The 23,913-nt window shown below is 38.6% G+C and overlaps 1 protein-coding gene and 1 pseudogene across 1 annotated transcript in view; both read left to right on the plus strand.

Annotated features, from left to right (window-relative positions):
* The window catches only part of DGKI (diacylglycerol kinase iota), a 200,818-nt gene that overhangs the window by 61,172 nt on the left and 115,733 nt on the right, over window positions 1–23,913 (plus strand). The window contains exon 14 of the mRNA XM_025045818.1: window positions 331–530. Within this exon, the coding sequence (XP_024901586.1) occupies window positions 331–530 (200 nt within the window). The remainder of the gene's footprint in view (window positions 1–330; window positions 531–23,913) is intronic.
* On the plus strand, window positions 11,938–12,056 carry LOC112478755 (annotated as a pseudogene).

Raw genomic sequence — 23,913 nt, forward strand, 5'->3', positions numbered from 1 at the left:
TATAGAAGCTGTCTTAAACTATGTGCTTTAATCTCATTCTTTTTTGTTTGACTTACATTTTTTAACACAAAGAACAACTTCTGTATTAAACTAACATGGTTAAATGAAGGCTAAAAGTGGCTATGAGAATTTATGGTCAAGCTCATCAAAAGTTTAGAAATTTTAGTTCGTTCGTGTCTATGATTTATCCAAGGTTTCCCGTTTTACTCACGGCTAACGACTTTCCATGTGTCCATATAAGGCCTTTTGCTTTACATGGTAGACTTGTAGCTTTCCCGTGTACCTCTTTAGAACTAACTCCTTGCTTCCTTTCGGCCCTTGTTTTTACAGGCCGCCCTGCAAGTCGGGGGTCACGGGGAAAGGTTGCACCAGTGTCGGGAGGTGACGCTGCTGACTTACAAGTCCATCCCCATGCAAGTGGACGGGGAGCCCTGCAGGCTGGCCCCGGCTATGATCCAGATCTCCCTGAGGAATCAGGCCAACATGGTGCAGAAGAGCAAGAGGAGAACATCCATGCCTTTACTCAATGAGTGAGTCTGCCCCTTGCCCGCCCATGGGAACACGGAGACCCTGGAGTCGAGAATGCAGAGCATGCGCATGGGCGGGGCCTCCCTGTCTGGAGAGAGGAACCAGGTTCACACCCAGCAGCTCCTCGATCTCTCTCGCATTTTTTTCTTCATATTTCCTATATAGCAACCACTTTTAGAAGTTATTATTGTATTGCGTGCTAGACTGATGCTGCTTCTCCACGGACCGCTTGAGTATGTATTTCCTGGGACCAGCGGAAAATCATCGAGTGATTCTAGGGTCGTAAAAATGCATCCAGATGTACGCGTTCTTTCTTGTTTTGTTTTAAGAAGGCAGGCTGTCGGCCTCCTCTTTGCTCACTCACTTGGAGAAGGTTGGTTTCTCCGACAGCAGAGCTGGATTTGGGCTCACCTCCCTCCAGGTTGCATCGCCTTCTGCCTGTTGGTGAATTGTCCTTTTTCTGATGCTCCCACTTTGGCGTCCTGTGTACTCTGGTGCGTCAGCTCGATTTGCCATGCCGCGTGGCATCCTACTTTCTAGATTTAACCTGACGCACGACTCAATGCTTAAACAAAGTGTATCCCCCCTGTCCTTGGCCCTTTCCTTTTTCATAAACTGATTTGAGATAAGGTGATAATGACTAGATATTAATTTTTTAGTGTCCCTTAATCTGATTTTTAATTGAACTATCTATTTGGGATGGAAGAAGGGGATGGAAAAAAATGGGGATTTGGGGGCATCTTTTTGAGCATCTTCTGTATATCATGCCATATGCCTCATCTGACTCAAAGTAAGATCATTTCGGGGCTCACCCTTGGGTCATTCTTCTGTCACAGCGAGGGACCCAAGCTCCTGTTTGTGGCCTGCGATGCATGGTTACCTATTTTACTGAATGGTTGGCTCTTCTAGTGCCTGCGAAGCGAGGGCATGCCTTGCCAGGTATTTACTGAGTCAATATGGCAATCTACGGAAGTGCCTAGAGCAAACCAGTGATACAGGTGCCATAGCTCACTTCCAAAACTTGACTTCACTGCTCTTTCTGACACGGCGTATGTCGAGGAACAGCGTTAGACAGGGCTTTTAATGTGTTTTAGATTTTGATGTCTGCTTCTAAGTCTGAAGCTGGGGTGAGAGATCCTCTCTTGTCTGCTTCCTCCTTTCCCAGAGTCACTTTGGACGTCCCCAGCACATTTCCTAAATCATCATCCAGAGATCCCGTTTAGCTGTATCTTGTTTTGTTATATTTTGTAATTAGTGAAACTCCTAGCTTATACCTGATGCATTTACCTTCTGTCAGGCTGAATATACAATGCTGAGTTAGTGTCTACAAGCAAACAACTCCCATTCGCATGCCTTGTGCTTCTGTATTTCATAATCTTACCAGACATGACATTGTTTTCAGGTTGTTTCAAACACCTCTTGCCCTTGAGAAAGAATTTGTATTTCTTTAGTAACTGTGTTAAGAATTCATCTGGGCTTTCTTCACACATAAAAACTAATATAAATAGTTTTCTTTTTGTGTCCATGACACACGTGACAGGTGTTGTGACTTCATTGATTTAGCTAGGCAGAGGTTCAAGAAGCACACCTCAACCCCAAAACAGTAACTCCCCACCAGGGGGCAATAGTGGTTCCATCAAAGCAGCCTTGAGTCCTTTGAAAGACCCATGTGACATGGCAATAATAGTATGCTTTTCATTTTTACAAAGAACACATATAAAACTTTAAAATGATAAATATTTATTACTAATTATGGTGAACATTGCTCAACATTATATTTTTAGAAAATCAATACAGTTGGCACATTTTCAAAGGAAAGCAAAATACCCAGTTGTTATCTAAGACTTGTTCACTGAACTTTAATTTCTCTCACTCACTAATCTTATTCACCTTCTGGGATTTGATCGCTTCTTTCTATTTCACCAGAAGTCCTTGTTTTGAAATCGAACTTCTCCCACTGGGTTTCCAGGCCGAGTTTCCAGTTTAAAGGCAGCCTAGCCTGGCCATTAAGACCTTTTTATGTGTTGTTCCACCTCCTTAGTCTGCCAAGATTTTCTGTCTTTCATCCACGGTCGTCCGAAGTTTACTACTGCAGCCAAGTCAGAAAGATAATTCTTTATTTCCTTCCTTCGGTTTTTCCATCCTTCTTTCTCTTCATTTCTTTTCTTTCTTCCTTTCTCCCTTTCTTATTTTTCATTAAAACTCTATGTTTCTTCTGTTTCATTTGCCTGTCTTCTTTCAGAAGAAAGAGAAGTGGTTTAAACTGTCTCAGGAATTTTAGTTTAAAAACCTTTGTGTGTGCTGGGGGAGGGAGTTTCTCAGTAGTAGGGAGAGGGTAGCTTTTCAGTTCATCTGAAGGAATTGCCCTCCTTAAGCATGTTAACTATGAATATTCGGGGTTTAAGTTGCCGTGGCTTCCTAAACAACTCACATATTTGCCCTTTCTCTGGGAGATCACATCAGCACCCTGGGTTCCATCTGTGACTGATAAGCTAATAAGTCTCAGGTCTGTGTCTTCAGCCCAGGCGTTCTTCTAAAAATTGAAGACTCATACCCACATATCTTAGTTGACATTTTTACCTGGATATCTCATAGCAACCTCCCATTACATGGTACTAGTGGATTTATTGACTCAGTTCCTTTTGCTTTCTCTCTTCGCCATCCAGTGAGCCTTTTTCATTCACATTTATATGAGTGGAACTTCTATCCACTCATTCATCATGTCCCTGGCCCCTAGAGTCCTTTAAGTCCGGGGTTCCCAACTTTTGTGGCACCAGGGACTGGTGCTCCTATGAGAGCCTAATGCCTGATGATCTGAGGTGGAGTTGAGGCGGTGATGCTAGCGCTGGGGAGTGGCTGCAAATATAGGTGAGACTTTGCTCATCACCTGCTCACCACTCACCTCCTGCTGTGTGGCCCCATTCACCAGTTCCTAACAGACCACGGACTGGTACCAGTTTGCGGACTGGGGATTGGGGACCCTTGCCTAGGTCACCTCCACTTTCAGATATTCAGTGTGTTCTTTGAAATCTACCTTCTGTTTATTTCCCACATCTTTAACTCTCACACCATCTATGCATCCTCCCTGCCAGTTACCTCTCAGCGGCACTGCTGAAGTGTGCTCATAATTCATTTCCTTACTTCTAGTGTTCGCACAATGTCTTTTCCAAGTTAGAATAACCTGTCTAAAAACATAAAGCCCATAATCCCTAGTTTTTTCAATCTTTTTGGTCACTGCCTTCTTCATCCTCATCCTCCTATGCTTCAGAGATCATTGCTATTCCTGGAGCACTACCCTGACTTGAGCATCATCGTATTTTTGCACTTCTTTGCAGTGACCTTCTTACCTCCTTTCGATCTGCTAACTCTCACTCAAGTTCAAGACTCCATTGAAATATCACTTTCCATAAGAATCCTTTTCTGCACTACTCAGTGTTCCTGTTGTGCTCTCCATTACGTCGATCACACCATTTATCAAAAATAACATAATTATTGGTTTACTTGTCTCACTTCCCTGCTCTGTGGGAGACTTTGGGGTTTCCCTCTTAAGGTCCCCCAGGGCCTGTCAGTGTGCCTGAGACTCGTGGTTACATGTTGAATTAGTGGCTCACACATGGATCAGATATGTAATATTCTATCTATTACGTTTCTCAGAAATTATTTCTAAAATAACATAAATCTAAAATCTCACGAACATTAAAATAATGTAGGAAATGTCTTGATTATACTTTATGATAATAAGTGGAAGGATTTTAAGATCTGGTTCACATATATACCTGGAGGAACTCCCATGAGAAACGTTTTAACAGTAAGCCTTCATAATGCTACTAGAACTTCATTGATACAAAAAGGAAAAAATAGTTTAAAAAAATTTCTTGGTGTGTCACTCCATTTGTTATTACTATGTATACAAACTAAAAGGCTAAGCCCCATCTGTGTTCAGTACCCACCCTCACTGACACAGGAGTATATCTCATTTTTTCATGGCTCATAAATCTACTTGAAATATGAACTCCAGTAAATACCTTCCCCCCAAAGTAACAGGGATTTATCTAGGTTCATATACTAGTAATGTGGTAGCCAGATCATACTCTCTATTTGAAAGGCACCTTAGAAAGACATCAGACATTCAACATCACTCATGTGTTTAGGGAGAACTCAAACTAGCTGTTACCCCGAGTTCACTAGTAATTAAGACTATAGCGTTGAGGGCAATCGTATAGTCCTAAGGTGAGATTTCTAGTTGGCAGACTTTGCATTAGGCAACCGGCGCCCATCATTCTGGCTCCTGAGACATATTATTGGTTCGAACTGATAGTCCTTTGAGGATAAAAGAGAGTGACTTCACGGGCGACTTTTTGTGAGAATTTACACACCCAGCAGAAAAGAGAGATCAGCGAGCTATGTCTATTGTAGTTATAGGGAAACTGTTCAAATTGTCTGAGAGAGTAGAGAGAACAATTATGTAAAAAGCGGCAGGAAATTTGGGGTTTCGTTTCTTGAATTCTACATTTCTTCTCTAATAGGCACTGACGGCTCTCTCAAGGGAGAGAAGGGAGAAGTCTGTGCTTTCATTCTTCTACCAAGAATATGAATGGAATGACAGTATCACTGTGGTGAATTTAGGCTTTTGGGGTATCCATCTCCTCTGGAGTTCTTAGAAAGCCTTTGGTGTTCATGTGAAGGAAGTAAAAGTTTTTGTTGAGTCACTCTTTTCACGATGGTGGTCTTTGGACGTGTATATTCCTACACAACCCTGGATTTGTGAGGATTATGTTAAGGGCTGAAATAAATATACCTTGACTCTCCTCAAAGATGAGTGAACCGTGCCAGCCAACCCTTGTGTGTGTGTGTGTGTGTGTGTGTGCGCGTGTGTGTGTGTGTGTGTGTGTGTGTATGTGTTCTTCCTCTCTTTGGATGTCCTGACTGACCTAGCTTCCTCTCTTTCAATGTCCTGACTGACCTAGAGCAAGAGAGGACCATCACCTGTCCCGCCCCGCAGCCCTGCCCAGCCTCAGCGCCCCCTCCCGCTCCCTCTCCGTGCCCTGCCCTGAGCTCCGGTCTGTGGCTTGCCTTCGAGCCAGCCCCTGCCATGTGTCCTGTTGGCTTCGTCGCTATCACCGGCTTTTTGGATTATTTCCGTGGCTGGCTTGATTTTCTTTTTCATGCACTGTTTAGTGACGCGCTCATTTAATTTCTGTTTAAATTTTGTGTGTCTCTCTTTCTCTCTCCTGGCTTGTTCCCTGTCTGTCCACGCTGTTGTGCTGACTGTCTTCGCTGCTCATTCCCTGCTGCCTCTAGCCTCCATCAGGTGCAAGCTGCGGATCTGCGAAGAGTGTCTGCCCCTCCGGGCTCCTTCACCATGTGAGTACAAAGCCGGTCAGTTTTTACATCTTATCTGTCACCTGCATCTCCTCCTCAGGGTTAGAAGACCCGGGTCCTCTTCCTTCACAGGACTGCTTCTCAGATGGAGGACTACCTACCCATAATTGCCTTCTCTACCCCTTCTTTGCTTTGAGATGGAGCTGTGAAGTTCTTTGTGTTCTATTTGTCTTGTTCCTCTATTGAGTTCACAGTTAATTTTTTAAAATTAGATACTTTAGGGCCCATAGTTGCATGGAGTCGTATAAAATTCCACACTAAGCACTGCTTTTTATGGAAAGTTGGTAAAACCGTTAGACCTATCCATTAACTCTGGCTCAGGAAGGGGTTTGATGAAGTACCTGCTGACCTTAGTTTGCGGCTGGACCCCTAAAATTATGTGTAGAGTTTTGAGTGTCTATACCTTCATCTGTGCATTTTTCTGGGTTGAGGATCCATAGTTATAAAAAAAGAGCAATGTTCCAAAACTATCATTGAGTTAGCATTTTTACGCAGTTAGTAATTTCTACTTAACACACTCTATGCTTTTATTTTTTCTGGTGAAAACAAACAAGAAGAAAAAATATACATTTTTTAGCACTTCTCTTTGGGACTTTTTAATGTGGCCTCTGTCTCGTTAGTCTTTCTTTTCTCTGTCTTACATATAGTTAGTTACCTGTTATTATGTTTCAGGTCCTGTTACAGGTGCTTTACATACGTTAACTAATTTACCCTCCCAGCAACCCTATGCCATATGTGGTATTATTATCTCCATGGGATACGGAGGAATCTGATGCACAGTGAGGTTAAGTAACTTGCCTAAGATCTCACAGCTAATAAATGATAGACTGGGATGCAAACTCAGGCAGTCTTACTTCAAAGTTCATGTTCTTAATAATTTATAATGTGCCACCTTTCATGAATCAGTGTTCGATGCATTTCTCAGGGTCTGGTTGAGTGATTGCCCTTTCAAAGAATTCTTCCCTGATTCTTACTGCTAGAATTAGATACATCCTCACTGGAGTTCACTATTGATTTGCTTATCGTGGTTCTCAAAGTCTACTATATCAGTATTAATTACATTAGGTCTGTATCTGTGTGTGTCCCACACTAGACTTAGGAACATGAGATCGTTGACTGTATTTTCTTATGAATCTCTGTGTTTCTAGCCCTGATCACAGATCTTAACACGAAATATTATGAGACCAAACATAATTCTTGGTTGGTTGGTAGACTGACTGAATGAAAGCAAATAAATCCATGTTGAACTCTAAAATATCAAACATCTTAGGGATACGCCAAAGTTGCCCCCAAAGTTCAGTTAGATGATCTTACTTTCAACCCTAGTCTTTTGATATGTGTTTATTTATTAACAGATATTTTTTTCAAAAATATTGATTTTGCACTTGCTCTGTGTCAGACACTGTTTTGTGCTTGGTGTCCAGCGGTAAGCACAACAGAGCAGTACCTTCATGGATCTTAAAAGCGAGTGGTCAAAGAATCAATAAGACAATAACACTTCATTTCCAGTTTGGAGGCTATTGCTGAGATATATTCTGTGTTCTACACATGGCCTGTTCAATAAACTTAAGTAGAAGGAATGGCTCTCAGTGGTCATTATTTTCAGTGGCTCTATTTATAGAGTTCAGAGTACTGGGAGTATCAACAAAAGTGCATGTGTAATTTACCATTCTTCTATCACTGTTTAGATTTCAATTGTGTTTAAGTTTTAGTCACATATAAGTTCAGTGAAGCTCTTTGTTTCTTATTCCAGGTGTGTATGCTATAGTAAGGTAAATTCTCATGTTTCTTTTGATAGAATATAACGAGCAGGACACTTAGATGTGGTCACTTTAATGCTTGAATAGCAATCTGAAATATTTTATATTTATGTATGGCATAGTAAATATTACATGTTCTTGATTTATACCTATATATATAATTGGTGAAATAATTATGTAACAAAAATAATTCAATCGGAGTATATTTTTTAACATTAAATAACAAAACACCATCGAATAGAGCAAAGAACATGGAGAAAAATCCAAGCACAACAGAGAGCATTATGTCTTTATATGTCATGGCTGTGATAACTTAGCTTGGATCCACTCTCACACTGTCATTTGCTATTTTCAGCAATCTTTAAAAATCATATTAATGTAGCTTTGGTCCGCATGAAAGTCAGGACTCCAGAATGTACCTGATACATAACCCTTTGTGACTGGCTTCTTTAAGTGGCAGTAACATCATTGGGATTTTTCAAAGTTATTGCGTGTATCAATTACTTGTTCCTTTTAATTGCTGAGAAGTATTCCAGTGTACAGATATTTCCATTTATTTCCCCATGTGCTCATTGAAGGACATCTGGATCTTGGCTACTTCCAGTGTTGGGAAATTATAAATAGACCCGCCATAAACACAGGTTTTGTGTAAACATAAGTTTTCACTTTTTTAGGGTAAACACCTAGAAATGAGATTCCTGAGTCATATGGTAAGTGTATCTTTAACATCATTAGAAGCTGATAACATGTTTTCCAGAGTGGTTGGACCGTTTTGCGTTTCCACCAGCAACATATGAGAGATCTAGTTACTACACACCTCTGTCGGCACTTGGGATTGTCAGCTTTGTAGAATTTTAATCATTTAATCATTCAAATATGAGTGCTTTTATGCGATTATTTGCCTTCTATTTTATATTCTTTGATGAAGCATCTGTTCAAATCTTTTGCCAATTTCTTGGGCTATGCGTTTTCTTCCTGTTGAGTTTTGAAAATTTGTCACATGTACTGGATCCCGATCAGTTAGACATATGCTTTGAGAATATTTTTCTCCCAGTGTATATCTTGTGTTTTTGTTATCTTAACAGTGTCTTTAGTAGAGCAAAAGTTCCAACTTTTGACAAAATCCAAATTATCAATTTTTTCTTTCTAGAACTATGTTTCTTCCAGACATTGGGGAAAGGTTAAGGAGAATTGGAGTTATTCATTCTTTAAATGTTTGTTAGAATCTGCCAATGAAACCATCTGGGCCTTGAGACTTCTTTTTTTCTCCCTTTTTTTAACTATAAGTCTATTTCATCTAGGAGTTAAAGGACTACACAGGGCATCTATTTTATCATGGGTGAGTTTTAGTTTTTTCGTATTTTTTTAAGTTTTTTTAAAGTTTTTGAGAAATAGATCTCTTTCATCTAAGTTGTTGATTAGTGTATATAGAATTATTGGTAGTATTTCCTTATCCCTTTAATGTCTGTGTGGTCTGTAGTGATAGCCCCCTTTTATTCCTGATAGTAATATTTTTTCTTCTCACTTTTATTAATATTTTTTGTTCTCTCTTTTTCTTTGTCAATTTTAGTAGAAGTTAATCAATTTTATTATTTTTCTTTTTTAAAGAATCAGCTTTTAGTTTCATTGATTTTCTGAATTGTTTTTCTGTTTACAGTCTCTTTGATATCTGTCCTTTATTATTTTCTTCTTTCTGCTTGCTTTGGGTATATTTCTTCTTTTTCTTGTTATTTAAAGTGGAACCTTAATTATTTTTGTTTTAACAGGCAATTGACTCAATTGAGTTCAGGCCACAAGTTCTGACTGTCCTTTTAAAGGTTGTGTCTACAATGTTAGTTCTGTTTCTAAAGCGTTTGCAGTGCTATTCATATCCATCTGGTGTGTGGGCCACGAAGTTGCAGTATGAGATCTGGGTGGATGTTCTACCTGGTAGTTCAGCTCTTCAAGTCTATGATATGATATTTAGGGTCAGGGTTGCACATTTGCAGCTTAGAGAAGAACCCATCTTTATGGAATTATTGTCCTGAGTTCCTCCATCTCCGTTGTCATCCCCAGTACTATTCTGTTTCCTGGGGCTCCCTTCTGTGGTCTTTCAACCAAAAAGCTAAAGTTTTAGTTACCTCGCTCTGTTGCATTCTTCCTGCAGCTGTGTCCATGTCTAGGACCAAGCAATATAGACAGAAAAAAAAGAAAGAAGCAATGTTAGTTTGTCCTTTCCTCTTGGGATCACAGCTCCTCTTATCAGAGGAGAAGTCATTCCTTTTAGTTTTAGGCATCTGATGGCTTTCGTCATCGCTGCTGCCAAAATCACCTGAGTGCTGGGTATACAAAAATGGAGAGGGAAAAAAAAATACAACTAGAAAGGGAGATTTTCCTGAGTTTCTCTGAGCGTTCAGAGTCCCTTTTCTTTCCTCGGGTCAGAGCTCCAAGGCTCTCTCAGAGCTGTCTCTGCCCGAGCCTGGTGTCTGTGTCAGGTTTCGTGCTGCGGAGTCCATGCCAGGGTTTTGGAGGAAAAACGGGGTGAGCTCACCACCGGGTTGATAGTATTTTAAATTCTGGTCTTCTCCAGTCTGCTGCTATCATTTGCTTTTCAGAGTTCCCAAAAAGCTGCTTTATGACTTGAGAACAGGTTTTTATTCTCATTCAACAGATATTTATTCTCATAGACATGGACAATAGGCTAGTGGTGACCAGAGGGTGGAGGGTCGGGGGAGGTAGACGGGGTAAATAGGGTCAAATATGTAGTGACAGAAAGAACTCTAACTATGGGCAGTGAACATACAATGTAAATATATATATGCCTTATTGTTAAAATGTACAGCTGAAACATCGCATTTTGTTAACCAATAAGATAATTAATTAATTAAGTAAAAGAATTATTGAAAGATTAAAAAACTGTAAATAGGAGCCTAATAACTTAATACACTGATTTTTTCTGTCATACTAGCCAATTTTGATTTTTATTGTTATTTATTCATACCATAAATCGGTTGTAGCTAATGAAATAAGTCACTATTCTATAAAAATCTAATAAAATTTCTTTAAAAAAAACTAGATATTTATTCAATGCCTACTGTGTGCCAGGCACTCATCTAGGCACACATAGAATACAAAAAAAAAAAATAAATGAAGAAAAAAGAACAAGGAAATCCCTGCCCTAATACTTAAGAGCATTTACTATATGTCAGGCAGTGGTCTTAGCATTTTATGCACATGAGCTCATTTAGCTTTTATTTTGTTATTATTTTTTTATAACTGCATTCATTGGGGGAGAAAGAATGATGCATGCTTACCCACCTCACCCAGAACCAGAATTTCTCTGTTGCCTTTTAAATCAAAGTACCGTCACACCATAGCCCCTTCCTACCCAACACCCTTAATCAGAGATTGCCAAAGCTGAACTCAGCAAAACAACTCTATAGAGAAAATGCTGTATCTTGAACTACAACCAACATATGTTAAATGTATTATACCAGCTTACACGGCGGTTACAATTTGAATATTACAAGACGTTTCCCAATGCTAAATTGTGTGGATTTGTTTATTACTTCAGGGAAGGCAGAGTTAGGCACAGATCCATGAAAAAGTGTGAATTGTCATATTTGACCATACGCTGAATATAATTCAGATTCTGAAATTGCTTTTTGATAACTGAATGCTTCTTGGTAAAGGATGAAATTAATTAAATTTTTGTTCCAAGAAGAAGGGGAATTTCACTAAGGGAAAGAAATATTTTTGACATGTCTGTTTTTTAATGGTTCTGTTTTGAGTTGAGTTTAAGAATGTTGTTGTTGAGAAACGACCAAGATATCTTCAATCTTCAATCTTCATGACTGAAGAAAACAGAAATTTGTCATAGGTAGTTTGACATTTTTGACATTTGCATGCTGCCCAGAGAGGTAAACTAGCACATCCTTGGAAGTGCTTTCTAAAATTTCTCTAATTCTGTTTTCTAACTAGTCACGTCAGAGGTTTTAACATTTTCTTGCATTTGTGCAATATGCTATAAAAAGTCTGTTTATTTTCTTTATTTAGTACTAGCCCTTTAATTAGAAAGTAAGACTTGATCTGCTTTATTTAGAATCCTTTTTCTTTTCCTTTCTTCTTCCTTTAAACTCCACTCTACCATACCCTGGACTCTGTTAGGGAGTAGCAAAAACATTGCCAAAGTAGAAGTTTATAGGTACACCTTTGTAAACTATGACATTTACCTGTAAAATAGCCAAGAAGAGCCATCAGACAGGGTTTGCTTCAAAATGAATTAAGAGTCTACGGCCATGCCACCCCGAGCAAGCCCGATCCCGTCTGATCTCGGGAGCTAAGCAGGGTCAGGCCTGGTTAGTACTTGGATGAGAGACCATCTAGGAAGACTAGGTGCTGTAGGCGTAAAAAATAAGGGATTGTAAACTGACAAGGTCCTTGCAATCTGTGAGGTCAACCAAAGGTTGCCTCACTTAAAAAAAATAAAAACAAACAAAAAAACAAAACAAAAACAAATTAAGCCATTGGTAGCTAACACACAAACCTTCACAAAAACTCCAAGTTGGTTGTCTCTCCTGGGCCCCCACCCTTCCCGGAAGAGAGCTTCATGTGTGGGGCAGAAATCTGTCCAGATCCTGATTCACGGATTATAATTTTTGTGTCGTAGTTCCTGGACCCCAAAACCAATTGTGAGGATGCCAAAAGAACATGAGCATTCAAAAAAATGGAGAATATATTTGTGGTTAATGCTTTATTATTATTATTGTATCCCCGAGTGGTCATTTCTGAGTGGTAGGACTTTAGATAATGTTTTTTATTGGCTTTCTGTATTTTCTGATTGATTTCAATAAACATGAATTATTTCTATAAAGAGGGAAGAAAGCAAAATATAAAGTTCATGTTTTTAAAGGAACAGTAGAGAATTGCTAAATCCATGAGATCGAAAGAAAAATCATTTGCTCAATCTCAGAGTTAGCATCAGGATTTCTGAAAAGCAGCAGAAACTGCTAAGCTTCACACATCTTTCATCTTCTCTTCCCCTTCCCCAGCTACATTTTCTAGGTTATCTTCCTGGTGATTTCACTTTCCACTGTCTGCAGTTTCTTGACTTTAATCAGGCCCAAGTGTCATGCTTTCCTTTCTTTTTACGCCACTCCTCTCTGCCGATTTCATAAATCAGACACCCAAAGTTGAAAAGTCCAAAGAAAAGTAAGGGAGAGCTCCTCGGGCTTCATCACTCCGATGTCCAAACTTGTGCCCAGGCTGCGTCTCGGATAATGGCTGTTTTCCTCCCTATGCTCTGTGAGTTCCCCCCAAGAGTTTCCTCACTCTATCGTGCTGTTCCCACCCAGATAGCCAGAGGGGTCTAGTGACTTAAAGAGAAAGGGACCAAGACACGAAGTAAGCAAGACTTGCCATGGGACATGACGAGGTCATTCTTTATCCCTAGTATCGATCGGGGGGCAAGACACCACCTTGGTACACTTAGTGTCTCACCTTGCTCTAAGCAAGAACCTTCGTGGATTTTTTTTCATTTAGCAGAGAAATAATCTGGTTTGACATGATGCTTAGCGCTCTGAGTTCTGATCCACTTTAACACCCTAAAGTGTTAGCACTGTATGTGGTAGCAATCACTATTATTTCCATTCCACAGATGAGAAGACTGAGAATAAGAAATGTTAGAAAGCTTGCCTAAGATCATATGCTTTAAAGTGAATAAATTTAACCCCCAGTGCTATCTGCTTTGAAGATAGCATTTACGACCCTGAACCCTAGTGTCAGTATAATTTCTGGTTATTTTCCTGTATGTGTATATATTTATTTTCATATATGCGATTTATATATTTTAATCAAATCATATTATGTAAACTTTCCAGCTTTTTAAAACAGGGTGGAGATGAATAATAATTCAATTTTTAGTGTTTCAAATGTGTAAATCTCTGGTATTATAGGTTTGCAGTTCAAGCGATTATAAGAGAAATGTCTGAATGACAGACTCCAGTTAAAAATAAATTCTAGTGCAGCTAAAGAACTTAGAGAGTCTTCTAGAATTGTTAGGAATGGTATTTGGTCTGTGAAGGAGACTTGTCAGGAAGGGTCCTGCTCACGTCTACAGTGGATGATGCGTGGTGCCTGAGTTCTCTTTGCAAAGGTAAACACAGATCGCAGAATCTGGTGCAGTTATGTAAAGGCATAATCCATTTAAGACTCCATCACCATTTAAAATTATATCTCTTTGCTTTTAAAATTTATTTTTAGAGGTGAATTATTCATGTGTACGTAGGTGTAGAACCAGTCTTATGAGTCAGCACTTCTGGAATAGTGGAAGGTCACTTCAAAAGTGAAGTGAATATGTACGCAAGTGTTGTTGACTTGAGGTGCAGGGCGTAAGGGGACTGTCGCACGAGTCGGCCTCAGGGTGAGGAGACGTGAACAGGAAGGTTTGGGTACAGGATATGCGCCAGATTATTGGGCAAGACCCGAGAGAAATAAATTCAGAATGTTCGTGTGTTTAATCAAACAGAAATTTTTAAATTAAATTTATCGGGTGACGGGTTAATAAAATTATATAGATTTCAAGTGTACAATTCAATAATACATCATCTGATATTGCAATAAATTAAAAAATTAAATTTGAAAAATCTGCTCTTAGAAATAATATTAATTTGATAAGCACAAGAACAATTTTTTATACTATTTTAAACTGTATCTTGACTTTTAGTAGAAGAGGTAGAAATTAGGGCCTGAATATTCTGAACAGCTATATCAAGCCAGCAGAAATTTCCAAGCCAGGCTGAAATTTTGAAAAGTGAAAAATTAGATTCCTCTCATTCTTCTATTATACATTTTTTTTTTTTAAATCAACAATAATGGCAAGACTAAAACAAAATGGGTTAGTTCTCTCAGTGCATCTGGTTTAGTAGGCACTTGTATTAATTTACTGTGGCTGCCACAGTAAACTACCACAAAGTGGCTTAAACAATAGAACTTTATTTCCTCACAGTTCTGAGAGCCACAAGTCTGAGATCAAGGTGGCAAGGTCGATTTCTTTTGAAGCCTCTCTCTTTGGCTTGTAGATGGCCATCATCTTCCTGCGTCTTCACATTGTCTTCCTTCTGTCTGTGTTCTAATCTCGTCTTCCTATGAGGATACCAGTCCAGTTAGATTAGGGTCCACCCGTATGACCTCGGTTTCACTTAATTACCCTTTAAAGACCGCGTCTCCAAATCTAGTACTGTTCTGAGGCCCTGGGGGTTAGGACTACAGCATGTGGATTTGGGGGAACACAACTAAGCCCATAACAGCATCATCCCAGTTAATATGAATTTTAGGTTTTTTTCCTACCAACAACTATCCGAAGATTGAACTTCATGTACATTATTTATATTGATATAGTTTATTTGCTTTGTCTTTTCTATTAAATGGGATAAGAGGGGCTGAAGGACATTGCTCTTTTATTTATAGCAGATTCTCATTCTAATTATATGGGTTTAATAAGGTTGTGGACTTGTCTGTATCCAAATTCATTTTTCTGTAAAATGAATGGGTTGAACAATATGAATTTTAAATTTCTGTTTGGATCTGAATTCCTAAAATGTTGTTATAATAAAATCAACTATAGAAATACAAACTATAAAAAGAAAGGAAAATGAGTAAGTTTGCTAGTGTTTATGAATAAAAGACTTATTTACAAATGGACTCTCCACCCAGGAAAACAAAAACAAAACTAAATACTTTTAGAAAGTAGTTATTTATATCTCCGGATAAACCACGACAACTACAATGCTATTAATGGATTTATTTACTGCATTCAGAGAGAAAAAAATGACACATTTTAGTTTTTACTCTAGTAGTGCAATAATAACTAATATTATATTCTGCCATAGAGTAAGAAGAACATATTTATAACAAAGAAATCTAGAGCATTCCAAGAGATGTTTATTTTGGAGTGCTTTGCTGAGGTGGTAATAAATTTAATAAATTGCAATGTACATTTCATTTGTGGGAGAACTTCAATTTATTTATACCAATGCAATGAGTTTTCTTGGTCTTTTGTAATACCCTGAAACATGTGAAATGAAAAAAGAGTACAGTTTTAAGGCATAAAAAGAAAATAATTGTTGTTGCTAGATTTAATTAATCTCCAGAATTCGTCATCGCATTTAGTGTCAGAAAACAAAATTCTAAAACTGAATTCAGCAAGTTCCAAAGTTGTAGCTAAGATATTTGACTGAAATGAAAGTAGCATTACAAATGAGACAAAAAGGCCAAAGCTTTCCAGCTTTATATTTATAGATAACTGTAATTATTTTATTTTATATTTGATTTTTCTGACTCATTTAGATTCTACTGCTCTCAAGAGAGGTGATTTATCTCCTCTAATTGAGACATAAATAAATGAATCTTTTGGTTTGATGGTCTTTTGTTGTCCAGGCAAAGTAAAATAATTACATGTTTCCTTGAAGGAAGGTTCTTGGCCTATGAATATGTTAGAATACTGCCCTTGCTAGAGATGTGATCTACTTCAATACAGTAAGTGAAGGGAGAGAAAGAAATGTGACCAGCAAAAAAGTACCCCAAAGTATGTTCACATTCTGTTATGAAAGTTCTCAATAGAAACCATTCTTTTCCTTCTTTCTTTCGTTATTTCCTTTTAGTATTGGTAGTACTCAAATGTTAACTAGTTAATGTTTTAACTAGTTATTTTGTGTTTGTTTATCCTTTCTCATCCAAGTAATTTATTAGTCTACCACTCAAAGTATATCATAAGGAATTTTTTTCTCAAGTTTTCTATCAAATTTTACAAAGTTATTTTTGTTGATTAGTAATTGTTGTAGTGATAGAATTGCCACACAATTTTCACAAGTTCTATTCTAGCAATGTGTCTTTATTCTGTCCATTCTTACACTGACAAGAAGAATGGTTCAAAAAATAATCCTTTAGCCATCGGGTCAAAAAGTAGATAAAGGTAATGAAAGTTTCCACGTAATTGGCTAAATTCCTGAGATGGAAAGGAGAATTGGGTTTAGAGCAGCGGTCTCCAGCCTTTTTGGCACCAGGGACCGGTGCTCCTATGAGAACCTGATGCCTGATGATCTGAGGTGGAGCTGAGGCGGTGATGCTAGCACTGGGGAGCGGCTGCAGATGCAGATGAAGCTTTGCTTGTTCTCCCACCGCTCACCTCCTGCTGTGTGTGTAGCTAAGTTCCTAACAGGCCACGAAACAGTACCGGTCCATGCCCTGGGGGTTGGGGAACCCTGTTTTAATGGACTCTCTGATTCGTTCTCCTTGGGTTTCTGACAAGGAAACACTGGGTAGTGGGAACACATCCGTGCTACGAGTGGGGTCTTAGCTTTCCACCAGCTGTTTGCTGACGAATAGGAGAATTGGAGAGTCGTGATGCCACATCTCTCTCCAGAGCCAGATGTAGTACCACCGAGTATTCCAGACCTTGGCAAGCCATTGTCAACCTGGAGGAAAAAAAATAAGAGTCAAAACATAATAGGGTAAAATACTGATGACCTACTGAGAAAAAATGACTTTGCCAATACTATCTCTAATACCCAGATTTTGGGAAGTATGTGTTCCTTTTATAAAATGTTTTATATAGAAAGCTAAAACCACTGAAGGCAATATTTCTTATGGAATGCCATTTATTGTCAGGCCAGTTTCCTTGATATAAAACAAAACATGGAATTCTCACCTTACTGAGGATGTTTCCTATGGCCGCAGAGCTATTCTCTTACGACTCAGTTAGTAGCTTTTCAATAGGACACATCTTATAATTCATACATTCAGTCCTTTCTCAAATTGGGGTTACAACATTCCTCGACTTTAATAGATAGCTGTATTTATTTTCACTCCATTATTGATTCGTGCATTTTGCCTGCTGCTTTGTTAGGTTATTTTTACTTATAAAAATTCTAAATTCTAGATTTATAAGTGAAGTGTTAAAAAAAAATTTAATTACATGTACTCTAGGGTTTTCTTTTTGGTAAAATATTGTTTTAACGTTATGCATAGACACCCACTCAAATGCCAGCACTTGATTCATCAAAGCGTTTAGAATTACTGGAAGATGAACAAATATACCACTAGTTTTAAGCCTAATTCAGCATCCTTACTGATATATATGAAAAGCCACAAGTTTTGTCTTCCACGAAATAACACTTTTTAAACTGCACAAATCCCAACACTTATTCCACTCCCCTTTCCAGCAAAGAAAGTCAGTTTCTTTATCAGTTGCAAATAAGATCAGGATATTATAACAGCTTGTGATTATAAACCCAAGCAGAGAATTTTAGCATTTTAAATAGCAAATGTGAGGTTTTCTCTTTGTTTGATATATAGAGATTGAAACCTGAAATAAAAAAGAATTTCTTTCTGAGCACGTAAGATCTGAAGTCATTTAGGTGGCTTGGGAATAACATTGTCCTATCATTTCTCATTGGTTCAAGCCCAATGGTTCCTTACCTCGTGGAGGCAGTGATTGATGATCCTCTATACCATCGGAACAGCAAAAGAATTCTCCATGCCATTGCAGCTACAATACTAAAAGTAGCTCGTGTTAGTGTTTCCTGACGGCATTTTTAGTCATTTTTAATAACCAGGAAACCCCTTTACATGGACTTACTTCATAAAGTGGAAATGATTTGGTGTGATGAAAGACAGGGCTCAAGTTTTTTACTTGTCCCCATTCCAACTGTTCTTATCTGTTCTTTATCTCAGCAATTTGAATTTGTCAAACTCTGCTACAAAAATGCATGTTCCCTCTACCTCTAATTTTCATTCTTCTTTATTTCCTGCGATACTTCCTTTGCCTTTCATCATGACTTTTTTTTTGTCCAATTTTAATACTCTTTAAGCTTAAAAGAGCAAAAAAAAAAAAGAGTGTAAGTGGGAACTTAAAGTCTAAAACTCCTATTCTACAAGACTTTTTTTCTAAAAGATTGTCACCCTAGTTACCAATTTAGCAAATATTAGAGCAGTAGATTACTTTCATGAGATTTAAATCTCTGAATGGTATCTAATGATAAGTACAAATTCTTTTTCATTCATATGAAGCAAGCCAGAGAATCAACTCCGTACATGAAGATAGCACAGCAATAACATAATTATGCATATTCAATTATAATGCATGAGCATTGAAATTATTTCTTATTTGTTGGTTTTGTAATGGGAATCAATTTTTCCTTCGAACCAGAGTCTGTTGAGTGATCCCATTCTGGCCATTGATGTACCTTATGCATCACACATGTTCGAGTTTGATAAAAAATGTAGTCAGTTGTCATGAAAAATAATTTTTCTCCTTGAAAAGATCATAAGTCCACATGGGAAACAGCAGCTTAACACATGTTCAGAGCTTTGTGGTTGGTATAGATTGTGGGAGACGTAAAGATAGGCATACATAACTCTGCATCCTGTTCTCGAAAGCTCGTGATGATGGGGTGGGGGGAGGGACAGAAATCATCATGTCAGAATCACATTTCCGTTTCACAGTGACGGCTCAGTTGGCAGTGTGATGAGGGCGCGACTGGACGCAGAGTACAGTTTAGTCTGGGTGTGAGATGCCAGTAGCTTGGTCTGTGTGGTTTTCAGTGGATTGAGTAAAGAAGCACACGTATTCGAAAGATATTTAGAAGAGGATGAACTGCAGGGGAGAGAGAGAAGGAGCAGATGGAAATTTAGTTGAGAGCTCAGGAGAGTGTTTTGAACTGAAATCCAAGAAGAAGGAGTTTCCAGGAGCAGGGAGTTCACCAGCGTGGGGGATGCTGCTGTGAAGGGGGGATTAAGGCGAGAAATGAGAATAAAAGGAGAGGAGAAAGACAAGAGACCATGACCGGAGGGAGAGGAAGCTGTGAGTCCATGAATGGCTTAAAAAATAAAAAAAAATGTATTGGAATCAATAAATACTATGAAATTCACTGCCCCTAAAGAGAAATGGGTGGTCGGGAGAATTTGAAATATTGATCAAGCTGAGTCGAGTCGCTTCACAATGCCACCGACCGAAGCCACGACTAGTGCTTCCTCTGTGCTGCTCCTTTAAATGCTAGGAACATGGTGCCCCAGCATGTCAGCGTGTATCTGAAAATCTTCGGAAAATTTCAGAATTATGCTTTGTTTCAATCAATGGCCTAAATGGTTTTTGCTCTATGATACTTATAGCCTATTTTAAAACCTATTAGCCATGAAGTCAGCCAGTGTTTCTTTGACATGTGTCTAGTTCTGGTGCTTAAAGCTTACGTTCTTTTGCCATTAGTGCCTGTGGCTGATTGTCTCAGTGACAGAAAACCTAATTCTGACCCAAATAATAGAAGACGGGCCAAGAAGTAGAAGCTATGGAGAGAGAAGGAGAGAGAGAGAGAGAGAGAGAGAGGAAAGAGGAGAGAGGGGAGAGAAGAAAGGAGAGAGGAGAGGAAGAGAGAGAGAAATGGGTTTAGATTCTTTAGGAAGAATTTACAAATGCTTAGAGCAGTCGAAACAATGAATAGGCTACGTCCATTCTGTACCTCACTACGAGATGAGGATCAAGCAGAGACTGAACAGCTGTTTGAAGATGCAATCATAGAAGATTATAGAATCAGATGGGATAGCAAATATTGAGTTAGATAACATCTAAGATCTCTCCCAACCCGCTAATGCTTTAACTCCATTATGTTGTTGGAGATCAGGAGGGGATTGCTGTCGCAAATAATTTGTAAGCTATGACATATCAGCCACCTCACAAATGGATTGTTAGGGAGCTGAGAACTTACTCAACTTCTATCAAAAAACGATTCACCTTTAAATGTACTTTCTCTAGAAACACAAGTCGGACAGTGGAGTTTATGATTGACTGCTGCCGATGTGACTTTGGTTTTTATCCTTGGTTCCAAATTCAAAAACTTCTTTGCAACTTATTTCAAATTCCTGAGGCATGGTTCTGTCATCTAGGCAGGAGGCAATAAAATTATTAAGTTTTATCTGAACTCGGCAGGTGTTAAAAATCCATTTTAAATCTCTGTTCAGAAGCCTCGCTTCAATTTGGTTTTATTATTCAATGTGAAGAGGCCCACTTGGATGTATTTTTGGATAGGTTATTGTTAGTGGCAGTTTGAAAACGTCCCAGGGTAAATTACAGCATTTTCTAGAAAGTTGCTAAAAGAAGCCATTGATTATAATTATTTCTAAATAAAGCCCGGTTTGATAGCTGTTTAAAGGATGTGGTGGTAGATGTTTCTGGTTCACTGTTATTTAAGTGAAGAACAGGCAGTCCTGAAATGGTTTATGTACTTTCTTGGAAAGGACATCTACCGTTTGTTCTTTCTCTTTCTTTTTATTTGGGATCCCACTGGAGATACGATGCAAGGAATAGAGAGAACATAATCCAACTTGGATTTCCCTCCAGATCTAAGGGGAAATGGACAGCTAAATCAGGGTTTTCCAGAGAAAGGCCTCCTGTGAGCAGCTTAGAGACGCTCTGATGGCAAACTGTGCTAAAGGCTCAAGGCCATGACTTTCTTGCATTTATTTATTTGTCCAAAAATAGTTTTTGTAAACAACACATGTCAGGCTCTATTTTAGGTGCTGGAGATGCAAGAAGGAGGAAAAAATAGTCTTCCATGCCATGAATTCACATTCGAAATTAATATTTTAATCAAAGTCCATGCATAAAATAAGGTCCAGTTCAAATGAATTGTATTTAAGATTAGTTAGAAACATACTTTATTATATCTAGGTTAAGATTGGGTAGAATCTCACATTTCCATTGCTGAAAAGAAATGAAAGCAACTTATTACTACTATCATTAAATCAGGCCTCAAGGGAGAAAGGCAGATAGAGTCGTGATGCCTTTCTGCCTTGCAAAGGAAATCCCTTTATATGTGAAAGACAAGTGCTTGGTTATATATATGTATAATTTCATCATAAAAATCAATGTGTCTACGTAGTGAATGTTTTAAGGGCAGGTCTTGCACTGAACTATTTAAAGACTGTTAATGAGAACAGGACATTTACAAGAAGAAAATGTACAATAATGATATAACTTTAAGGATCTCTTGTAACATGAATTAAGATTTATATTCTTAATATCTTTCAGGAGAATATCTTGTAAACTTGCATTCTCATCCAACAGATTATCAATGGCTATCTAATTCCAAATCTCATTACCTTAGCCACGTCAGCAGAATCTCATCCTGCTAAGGGCTGAGATCTACTAACTACTATTTAGAGCTGGGACTCTGGTTTCTGCTGTGATGTTTTTATCCAGGATAGAATAAAACAATATGGGGCTTGTGGAAACATCAGGATGTTAGTAATAGTAACACAACAACAACAATAACACATCTTTGAGCGCTTACTCCCTATCGGGAATGTGTTAACTGCCTTCCGTGTGTCTTCTCATTCATGCTCACTACATTCTTATTATCAGTATCATTTTCAGATGAGAAAATGCTTTAGAGAAGATAACTTCAGAGTTTACAATATCAAACACATTAATTATCAGAGGGCGGATTGAAACTAAAATTTTTCTTTTTTTTAAGTTTATTGGGGTAACATTGGTTAATACAATTATATAGTTTTGGAGCATACATTATAATTTGACATCTATATATTCTGTTGTGTGATTACCACCCAGAGTCCAGTTTCCTTCAGCTACCATATATTTGATCCCCTTTACCCTGTACCTCCCCCTTCTCCCCCACCCTCTACCCTCTGGTAACCACTAGTCCACATCCCTGAGTCTCTGTTTGTAAAACTAAAATTTTTCTGACTCTACATCCTGCTTTGTGATCTGTGCTGTATTGTCTTAACATTAAGGGGTATTATTCCAAGATGATTAATGTTTCCAGTGAGAAGAGAAAATTATGTGGTGTCAGTTGGCTGGAAGTGACCCTGGGGAACAAAATCACCCAGCTCATCCCCTTCATCCATGAAGAGTGCCCATGTGGAAGAGATTGAAATGAGAGGAGTCTGTAATCAGTGTGAGAGAAGCAATGTTTAGTAAAGAAATTGGTTGAAAGAATGAAGTTTGAAGGCATAGGAGAGGAACTTGACCCTAATGGATTGAAAGTCCATGAGGGGCCAATTTTTATAAGAGCTATTGGCATGAATAGCAGTGAGTGTTCAGGAAGTTGTCTCGAAGGCACTCCCCCTTCCTCCCCCAACACCTCACGGGGACAGGCGTACCTAATATGGGCAGGGAACTGGTGGTCTGGAGATTTTGGAGGCCCATGTGAGTGCCTTGAACAAGAGGTGCTCTTGCACTTCTCAAGAAAATCATCACGGGGGGCAATTGGAAGTTGAGTTCATAGCCATGAACTTCCACTCTGTACAAGGAGCTCAATCTCGATGTTTCAGAGGAAATGAGTGGGAAGGTGACAGGTTAAGGTCACCGCCCACTTTCAAAGGTAGTTCACAGATTGCTGAGTTCCTTTGGGATCCTTGAGAGGTTCCATGAAGTCAGCTTCAGAACCCCTAATATAGAGCTTAAATCAGTATAAGAATAGCTTTTGGTAGATGTTGGCGCAGAGGTAAATTTATTTTTACCCAGGTTATTAGTCTCTTCTATGCTCTACTAACTTTCTTGGCAAAATTTAATTTTAGAAAGCTAATGGCAGAGCTATTCCCCAGACTCCAAAGAACACCTTTGTCATTCTCTACTTCCAGTCAGCCATTAATGAGACACTAATATATTTTGACATAAAGGGACTCGACTGAATGACTTGGCTTTTATTTCATCTTAGTGTACTTTTCCTCTTCCATGTTCTAGTTGTCTATTTTCATGTTATTGATTGGCCCGTAAAATACCAGGTGGGAGAAGATGCAAGAGAATCATGACACCAGCCAGGCTAGATGATACTCCCCCAGCAAAAACCCAGCAGCTTGTCAGCATGTCTGGGGAGGTTTCCTGTATGTGCCTTAAACTTCTCCCAACACCTGCCGTTAGCAGATGCTATGGTTTATTAGGCAGAACCTTATCTAGGACAGGACTCTTCAGAATAATAATTATACTGATAACAGATAATGTCTGTTGGGTACTTACAATGTGCTAGACAATTTTTTTCTAAGCACATCACCTGTACTGACTCATTTGATTCTTATAATATCCCTATGATAATCCTGGCAAATACTGTTATTATCCCTTTACCCATGAAGAAACTGAAGCACAGTTTCCTGATTAACTGCTAAGTGGAAGAACAGTACTTCAGATCCAGGTGATCTGACTTGGAGTCTGAGCTCTCACATCACTGAGCTGCCTCCCATAGCTACTGTGTACACC

The sequence above is a fragment of the Pteropus alecto genome, unplaced genomic scaffold (genome assembly GCF_000325575.1).
Source record: "Pteropus alecto unplaced genomic scaffold, ASM32557v1 scaffold22, whole genome shotgun sequence".
Classification (NCBI taxonomy): domain Eukaryota; kingdom Metazoa; phylum Chordata; class Mammalia; order Chiroptera; family Pteropodidae; genus Pteropus; species Pteropus alecto.